The sequence below is a fragment of the Salvelinus sp. IW2-2015 genome, linkage group LG19, assembly GCF_002910315.2.
Source record: "Salvelinus sp. IW2-2015 linkage group LG19, ASM291031v2, whole genome shotgun sequence".
Taxonomy (NCBI): domain Eukaryota; kingdom Metazoa; phylum Chordata; class Actinopteri; order Salmoniformes; family Salmonidae; genus Salvelinus; species Salvelinus sp. IW2-2015.
The window spans coordinates 27893843-27903058 of record NC_036859.1 but is presented as its reverse complement, the minus strand read 5'-3'; the positions used below and the strand labels follow the sequence as shown (position 1 = coordinate 27903058).

The 9216-nt window shown below is 45.7% G+C and overlaps 1 protein-coding gene across 1 annotated transcript in view; it reads left to right on the top strand.

Annotated features, from left to right (window-relative positions):
- The window catches only part of LOC111979470 (laminin subunit alpha-5-like), a 20746-nt gene extending 12730 nt beyond the window's left edge, over nt 1–8016 (top strand). Inside the window, exons 2-5 of the mRNA XM_070449036.1 lie at nt 6253–6469; nt 6702–6828; nt 7433–7572; nt 7897–8016. Of these exons, the coding sequence (XP_070305137.1) occupies nt 6253–6469; nt 6702–6828; nt 7433–7572; nt 7897–8016 (604 nt within the window). The remainder of the gene's footprint in view (nt 1–6252; nt 6470–6701; nt 6829–7432; nt 7573–7896) is intronic.
- Nucleotides 8017–9216: the final 1200 nt, after the last annotated feature.

Here is a 9216-nt window from a genome sequence, read left to right as displayed (position 1 = left end):
CTGCCTCTGAACACAGGCTCTAACACTAGGCTCTTAACCACTAGGCTCCTGCAACCACTGGCTCTACCTCCACTAGGCTACCTGCTCTCAACCACTAGGCTCTAACCACTAGGCTACTTAACCACTAGGCTACTCAACCCTAGCTTACCTGCTCTAAAACACTAGGCTACCTGTAACCACTAGGCTACCTGTCTAACTCACTAGGCTCTATCCTGCTCTAAACCACTAGGCTCCTAACCACTAGCTCTAACCACCACTAGGCTACCTGCTCTTAACCACTAGCTACTAACCATAGTGCTACTGCTCTAACCACTAGGCTACCTGCTCTAACCACTAGGCTACCTGCTCTAACCACTAGGCTCTACACCACTAGGCTACCTAACCTAGCTACCTGCTCTAAACACTAGGCTACCTGCTCTAACCACTAAGGCTACCTGCTCTAACCACTAGGCTACCTCTAACACTAGGCTACCTGCCTACCACTAGGCTACCTGCTCTTAACACTAGAAACACTAGGCCTCTAACCACTAGGTACCTGTCTAACACTAGGCCTAACCACTAGGCTCTCTCAACACTAGGCTACCTTTGCCCTAAAAAAAAAAAAAAAATTCAAAAAAAATAAAAAAAAAACTCTAAAAATAACAAAATAAAAAAAAAAATCTTAAATAAAATAAAAAAAAAAAAAAAAAATAAACAACAAAAAAAATAAATAAAAAAAAACTCTAAAAACAAAGACCACTTGTAGCTTCAACTCATAAGGCTCTAACCACTAGGCTCTAACACTAGGTACCTGCCAATTTCCACTGAAACGTTCTGCATAAATTGTTCAAATAGTCCCTTGTGCATAGACGTTGGTATGGTTTGTTAATCTTTGCATTAATGTTTTTTTAGTTTGGCATCTTTTTGCAAGTGAAAATCTGAGTTCAAAGTGTAATTCCGTCCTGTGAACTCTAGCTACACATGAGAGAGAGGGAGGGGAGAGAGGGAGGTGAGAGAGAAAGAGAGGGGGGTAAGAGAGGGAGGTGAGAGAGGAGGTGAGAGAGGGAGGGGAGAGAGGGAGGTGAGAGAGAAAGAGAGGGGGGGTAAAGAGAAGGGAGGTGAGAGAGGGAGGTGGGGGAGGTGGAGAGAGGGAGGGGAGAGAGGGAGGTGAGAGAGAAAGAGAGGGGGGTAGAGAGGGAGGGGAGAGAGGGAGGTGAGAGAGGGAGGTGAGAGAGAAAGAGAGGGAGGGTGAGAAGAAGAAAAAGAGGGGAGGTGACGAGAGAGGAGAGACGAGAGATAGAGAGAAAGAAGAGAGGAGATGTAAGAGAGAGACAGAGAGGGAGGAGGAAGAGAAGATGAGAGAGGAGAGTAAGAGAGTAAGAAGATGATGAGGAGTGTGAGAGGAGATTACAGAGAGATGGATGAGAGAGAAGAGTATGTGAGAGAGAGGAGAGGGAGGTGAGAGACAAAGAGAAGGGAGGTGAGAGCAAGAGAGGGAGGTGAGAGAGAAGGAGAGGATGGTGGAGAGAGAAGGAGAGGGAGGTGAGAGACAAAGAGAGGGAGGTGAGAGAGAAGGAGAGGGAGGTGAGAGAGGAGAGAGGGAGGTGAGAGGGGGAGAGAGGGAGTCAGAAGGAGGTAAGCTCCTGACTGATTCTAAGAAGCCAGGACAGCATATGCCACAGCTAACCTGCTCTACAGCTTGCTATTAAAGTCAATGTGATAAATAAGTCTATTAAATACACAGATGCAGGCAGGGAGACCAGGCAGGGGACAAGGCAGGGAGACAGGCGGAGACGGGGCAGGGAGACCGGGCAAGGAGACCGGGGCAGGGAGACCAGGCGGAGCCAGGCAGGGAGACAGGCAGGGAGACAGACAGGGAGACCCAGGCAGAGGGAAACCACTAGGCTACCTGCTCTAACCACTAGGCTACATGCTCTAACCATGAGGCTACCTGCTCTAACCACTAGGCTACCCTTCCGCCCCCTTAAACACAGACAGGTTCCACACTGAAAATATCCCAAAAAACATTAGTTTGATAAAGACAAAGAGCGTATTTTCATCCGAATCATAAAGCCTTGGCCTACTCATCAAAGAGATGTCCTGTCGGGTAATTTAACCCCATACGGTGTTGTCCGGCCATATTGAACGTTCCAAAGAACAGGAAGAATACACTAACATTCAACGTTTGTATATTGAAACATATTTGTAACCAGTGAAAAATGTTTACTTTTCAACTCGACAAAATTAAAGCCTCGTTTTTCAAATGATTCCTTCTTCTTCTTCTGGGAAAACCTTTTCCAGATGTGGATATTTCCTGTCACGTCAAACTATTCTGTTCTATTTAATTCTGTTAGATTACATCGCGTTTTTTTTTTCACTATAAAACACGTGTGTCTTGACTGTGAACCGGGGCTAAAGGGGAAATAAGAGCGTCTTGTCTGCTAAATTAACAAAACAAGACTAGGCCATTGTACAGCCAGAGGCTTCTACTCTACAAGCCTGAGATCAGTGCCTTTTAATAAAATAAAAAAGCTTGTGTTCCACGATATAATATAACCAGTTGATATTACGGCTTCAATAAATTAATCTTTAAAATTTTATTTTTTTCATTGACTGAATATATATTGGGAAATTGAGCAATTAGGATTCGTTATGTGTAATGGTTATGATAAATTAGGCCTTGTTGTACACTAGATGGTATATTAGATAAGCACATATTCGTTTTGCAGTGCAGGTCTTGTGTTCTAAAAATAGCTTCTTCTTTTAAAAAGGTCAAAAAGGTCAAATGTCCATCCCTAGTCTGGTAGGCTCGTGTCGCTGGGCAGCTCGCGGCTGGGTTTCCCTCTGTTAATCCGTGATAGTTTTGCCCTGCCACATCCGTCAGAGCAGGATTCGATCTTCGTCATGTATTTGACGCTTTGCCTGTTTTGGTGGCTCGTCGGGGGGAAAGTCGCAGCGGGATTTCTTATGAGCGTCCGGATTAGTGCCCTCCTTGAAAGCGGCAAATCTACACTTAAACTCAGTGCGGATGTTGCCTGTAATCCATGGCTTCTGGTTGGGGTAGGTACGTACGGTCACTGTGGGGATGACGTCATCGATGCACTTATTAATGAAGCCAGTGACTGATGTGGTTTACTCCTCAGTGTTACCGGATGAATCCCGGGACATACTCCAGTCTGTGCTATATAGCGAAACAGTCCTGTAGCTTAGCATCCTCTTCGATCTGACCGCTCCGTGTCGAGCGACTCGGTGTGTCGAGTAAAGGAGATTGAGGGTTTGGTCGCATGTAGTTGCATAGGTGAAATGCTGGTAAATGAGGTCAAACGGATTCTGTAGTGATGTCTCTAGCACTGAGATGCGGTGTCTTAGACCGCTGCGATACAGCCTGGAATCGAACCAGGGTCTGTAGTGACGTCTCTAGCACTGAGATGCGGTGTCTTAGACCGCTGCGATACAGCCTGGAATCGACCAGGGTCTTGTAGTGACGTCTTAGCACTGAGATGCGGTGTCTTAGACGCGCTGCGATACAGCCTGGAATCGAACCAGAGTCTGTAGTGACGCATCGCAGCACTGAGATGGGTGCCTTAGACCGCTGCGATCAAGCCTGGAATCAAACAGGGTGTCTGTAGTGACGCCTCTAGCACTGAGATAGTGCTTAGACCGCTGCGACACAGCGCGTGGCAACTACAAACCAGGGTCTGTAGTGACGCCTCCAGCACTGCTCCAGTCTGGAGCCTTCGGTTCACCAATAGAACGATGGGGGTCTATTTTCTCGCCGACGGAATCTCGTCAGGATGCCGCCTCAACTTCCTCTCTTTCGCCGCGCAGTCCCGGGGATTAGGGCCTGGGTCTAGAGTAAGCAGAACGTCCAGAGTCCCGGGATTAGGCTGGTCTAGAGTAACAGACGTCCAGAGTCCGGGGATTAGGGCTTGCTCTAGAGAAATTTTGCAGAATGTTAGAGTCCTGGATTAGGGCTGGTCTAGAGTAAACAACGTCAGAGTCCGCGGGATTAGGGCCTGGTCTAGAGTAAGCAAACATCAGAGTCCGGGATTAGGGCCTGGTCTAGAGTAAAAGAAGTCCAAAGAAAGTCCCGAGGATTAAGGCCTGGTCTAGAATAAACAGAACGTCTAGAGTCCCGGGGACTTAGGGCCTGGTTAGAGTAAGCAGAAGTCCAGATCCGGGGATTAGGGCCTGGTCTAGAGTAAGCAGAACGGACAAGGTCCCTGGGATTAGGGCCTGGTCTAGAGTAAGACAGAACGTTCAGAGTCCTGGGATTAGGCCTGGTCTAGAGTAAACAGAACGTTCAGAGTTCCCGGGGATTTAGGGCCTGGTCTAGAGTAAGCAGAAACGTTCAGAGTCCCTGGGATTAGGGCCTGATCTAGAGTAAGCAGAACGTTCAAGGTCCCTGGGATTAGGGCCTGGTTTAGAGTAAGAAACGTTCAGAGTCCTGGGATTAGGGCTGGTCTAGAGTAAACAGAATGTTCAGAGTCCCTGGGATTAGGGCTGGTCTAGAGTAAGCGAACGTTCAGAGCCCCTGGGATTAGGGGCTGGTCTAGAGTAGCAGAAAGTCAGAGTCCCGGGGATTAGGGCCTGGTCTAGAGTAAGCAGAACGGATCAGAGTCCTGGGATTAGGGCCTGGTCTAGAGTAAAGCAGAACGTTCAGAGTCCCTGGGATTAGGGCCTGGTCTAGAGTAACAGAACGTTCAGAGTCCCTGGGATTAGGGCCTGGTCTAGAGTAAGCAGAACGTTCAGAGTCTGGGATTAGGGCTGGTCTAGAGTAAACAGAACGTTAGAGTCCCTGGGATTAGGGCCTGGTCTAGAGTAAACAGAACGTTCAGAGTCCCTGGGATTAGGGCCTGGTCTAGAGTAAGCAGAACGTCTAGAGTCCCGGGATTAGGGCCTGGTCTAGAGTAAACAGAACGTCAGAGTCGGATTAGGGCCTGGTCTAGAGTAAAACGAACGTTCAGAGTCCCTGGGATTAGGGCCTGGTCTAGAGTAAACAGAACGTTAGAGTCCTGGGGATTAGGGCCTGGTCTAGAGTAAACAGAACATCCGAGTCCGGGGATTAGGCCTGGTCTAGAGTAACAGAACGTCCAGAGTCCCGGGGATTTAGGCCTGGTCTAAGATAAGCAGAACGTTCAGAGTCCGGGGATTAGGGCCTGGTCTAGAGTAAACAGAACGTCAGAGTCCCGGGATTAGGGCCTGGTCTAGAGTAACAGAACGTTCAGAGTCGCTGGGATTAGGGCCTGGTCTAGAGTAAGCAGAACGTTCAGAGTCCCGGGGATTAGGGCTGGTCTAGAGTAACAGAACGTCAGAGTCCCTGGGATTAGGCCTGTTAGAGTAAGCAGAACGTTCAGAGTCCTGGGATTAGGGCTGGTCTAGAGTAAGCAGAACGTTCAGAGTCCCTGGGATTAGGGCCTGGTCTAGAGTAAGCAGAACGTCCAGAGTCCGGGATTAGGGCTGGTCTAGAGTAAGCAGAACGATAGAGTCCCTGGGATTAGGGCCTGGTCTAGAGTAAGCAGAACGTCAGAGTCCCGGATTAGGGTGGTCTAGAGTAAAGAGACGTCAGAGTCCCTGGGATTAGGGCTGGTTAGAGTAAGCAGAACGATCAGAGTCCGGGGATTAGGGCCTGGTCTAGAGTAAGCAGAACGTTCAGAGTCCCGGGGATTAGGGCTGGTCTAGAGTAAGCAGAACAGACAGAGTCCCGGGGATTAGGGCCTGTTAGAGTAAACAGAACGTCCAGAGTCCCGGGGATTAGGGCCTGGTCTAGAGTAAGCAGAACGTCAGAGTCCCGGGATTAGGCCTGGTCTAGAGTAACAGAACGTCCAGAGTCCGGGGATTAGGCCTGATCTAGAGTAAACAGAACATCCAGNCACCTGACAGGTAACCAGATAGACCCTTTCTCACCTGACAGGAACCACACAGAAGTATTTTCCACTATTTAATTTTCTCTTCCCCTCTCCTCCCTCACTCCTCCTACCCTCTCCATTCCTATCTTACATCCTCTTCCTTCTCCTCACCTCTCCTCACCTCTCCTCACCTCTCCTCTCCTCTCCTCTCCTCTCTTATCCTCTCCCTTCTCTGCTGTCTCCTCCTCTCTTCTCCACCTACCCTCTCCTCTCTCTACCTCCTCTTTCTCTACCCTCTCCCTCTCCTCCTCTCCTCTTCACCTTCCTCCCTCACTCCTCCTACCCTCTCCCTTCCTATCTCTACCTCCTCTTCCTCTACCCTCTCCCTCCCTCCTCCTCCTCTCTTCCTCTCCCTCCTCTTCCTCTCCCATCCCAGTTCGTCCTGTATCCCATCGAGGTTTCAGACCCCCTCTGATTCCCTGGTGTTGAAGGAAGGTCAAGGGTCATCTGTCCAGGAGCCTGTCCTGGCCTCCCCTGCTGACCCTCCTCTGGGTCCAGCCGACACCACTCCCTGGGCCAGCGGAGACCGTCCTCCCAMCGCAGCGGATAACGTGGACCATGTCCGCCTTGATACCGCTCAGGTAATTCTTACTTCATTTCATTCAGGTACCTGGTCTACGACATTTTATTTTGTCTTTATTTCTTSCAGGAGATCTATTAAGGTTGAGATCCTATGTTCTAGAAAGACCTCACACTGGATGTTAATCGAAGTATTCACTGACAGTCACACAATGAAACATATTCACTAATAGTTTTCTGCTGAACGATTCCAATATCCTGCAGTCGTGATGGTTCTATCTTCCTGCCCTCCAGAACGCAGCAGTGTACTCTGCCCGTGTCCACACCCTGGGTCGCTATGTGTTCATCCTCCACTACCACCAGCCCCTCCACCCCACCTACCCTGTCCAGGTCTTCATCAACGGTGGACGCATCTGGCAAGGTGAACCCTAAAGACACACATTACACCACCTTGAATATCTCTCTATATCAATAGTAATACTATCACTGTTTAATAATCCTTTAAGGACTTGATCACAATCTATAAATCAGCAAAATTCAGAAAGCAGGAAAAGTGACAGAAAATCACAATTATCTTTTGACAGTTGATTTTTTTTACTTTTGACAGTTGAATTTCAATCTTTTGACAGTTGAATTTGAATCTTTTGACAGTTGACTTTAAATCTTTTGACAGTGAAATTTAAATATTTTGACAGTTGAATTTCAATCTTTTGACAGTTTAATTTTTTACTTTTGACAGATGAATTTGAATCTTTTGACAATTGAATTTCAAACTTTGACAGTTAAATTTAAATATTTTGACAGTTGAATTTCATCTTTTGACAGTTTAATTTGAATCTTTTGACAGTTCAATTTAAATATTTTGACAGTTKAATTTSAATCTTTTGACAGTTTAATTTGAATCTTTTGACAGTTCAATTWAAATATTTTGACAGTTGAATTTCAATCTTTTGACAGTTGAATTTCAATCTTTTGACAGTTGAATTTCAACCTTTTGTAATCTTTTTGTAATCTCCATCCTCCAGGCCATGCCAACGCCTCCTTCTGTCCCCATGGTTACGGTTGCCGTAGCGTTCTGATCTCGGAGAACCAGATCATTCTGGACGTGACGGACAACGAGATCTTCCTGACTGTCCAGGTCCCTGACGGAAAAACTCTCTGGCTGGTGAGTTAGTCTAGAAACATTTTTTAAAAGTGAAAGACAAGCGAAGATTAAAATGAATCCATAGAGTTTATGGTTGTTGTCCATTTCATTTCAGTTGTCTGTTTGCAGAGATTAAACACATATTTCAGTACAGAGCACTGGCAAGTGTAGATAGAGGTGTATAAAGACTGTGAAGTTCTAACAACATCTGTGTCTGTGTCTGTGTCTGTGTCTGTGTCTGTGTTTGTGTGTGTGTCTGTCTGTCTGTCTGTCTGTCTGTCTGTCTGTCTGTCTGTCTGTCTGTCTGTCTGTCTGACTGTCTGTCTGTCTGTCTGTCTGTCTCAGGACTATGTTCTGGTGGTGCCAGAGAGCAGCTACAGTTCCAGTTACCTGTCTGAACAGCCTCTGGACAAATCATATGACTTCATCAGCAACTGTGGACAGAACAGCTTCTACATCAAGTGAGTTTACTGTACAGCGTGTCTGTGTCTATATTGATGTTAAAAATAAAAAATAAAGGTAATAAAAGCTACATTATTTGTTGTGGCTGAGAATATAAACTTGCTCAAGTGTAATTTCAGCACCCAGAACCAAATCTCACCTGGTCAGTAGCTGGACAGCTAATCATCTGTCACAAGAGACAAACTAGAGACTAACTAGAGACTAACTAGAGACTAACTACCGACTGACTACAGACTAACTGCAGACGAACTACAGACTAACTACAGACTAGCTACAGACTAAATAGATACTAACTACAGACTAACTAGAGACTAACTAGAGACTAACTAGAGACTAACTAGAGACTAACTAGAGACTAACTAGAGACTAACTAGAGACTAACTACAGACTAACTACACTAACTACACTAACTACAGACTAACTAGAGACCAACTACAGACCAACTAGAGACTAAATAGAGACTAAAAAGAGACTAACTACAGACTAACTACAGACTAACTACACTAACTACACTAACTACAGACTAACTACAGACTAACTACACTAACTACAGACTAACTACAGACTAACTACAGACTAACACAATACTAGAGACAAACTACACTAACTAAAGACTAACTACAGACTAACTACAGACGAACTACCCTAACTAGAGACTAAATAGAGACTAACTACAGACTAATTAAAGACTAACTACAGACTAATTAAAGACTAACTAACGACTAACTACAGACTAACTACAGACTAACTACACTAACTAGAGACTAACTACTGACGAACTACAGACTACCTAGAAACTAACTACACTAACTAGAGACCAAAAAGAGTCTAACTACAGACTAACTAGAGACAAACTACACAAACTAAAGACTAACTAAAGACTAACTACAGACTAACTACAGACTAACTACACTAACTACAGACTAACTACAGCCTAACTAGAGACTAGCTACTGACTAACTACATACTAACTACAGACTAACTACACTAACTAGAGACTAACTAGAGACGTTCTACACTAACTAAAGACTAACTAAAGACGAACTACAGACTAACTACACTAACTAGAGACTAACTACATACTAATTACGGACTAACTAGAAACGAACTACACTAACTAAAGACTAACTAGAGACTAACTACAGACTAACTACAGACCAACTACACTAACTAGAGACTAAATAGAGACTAACTACAGACTAA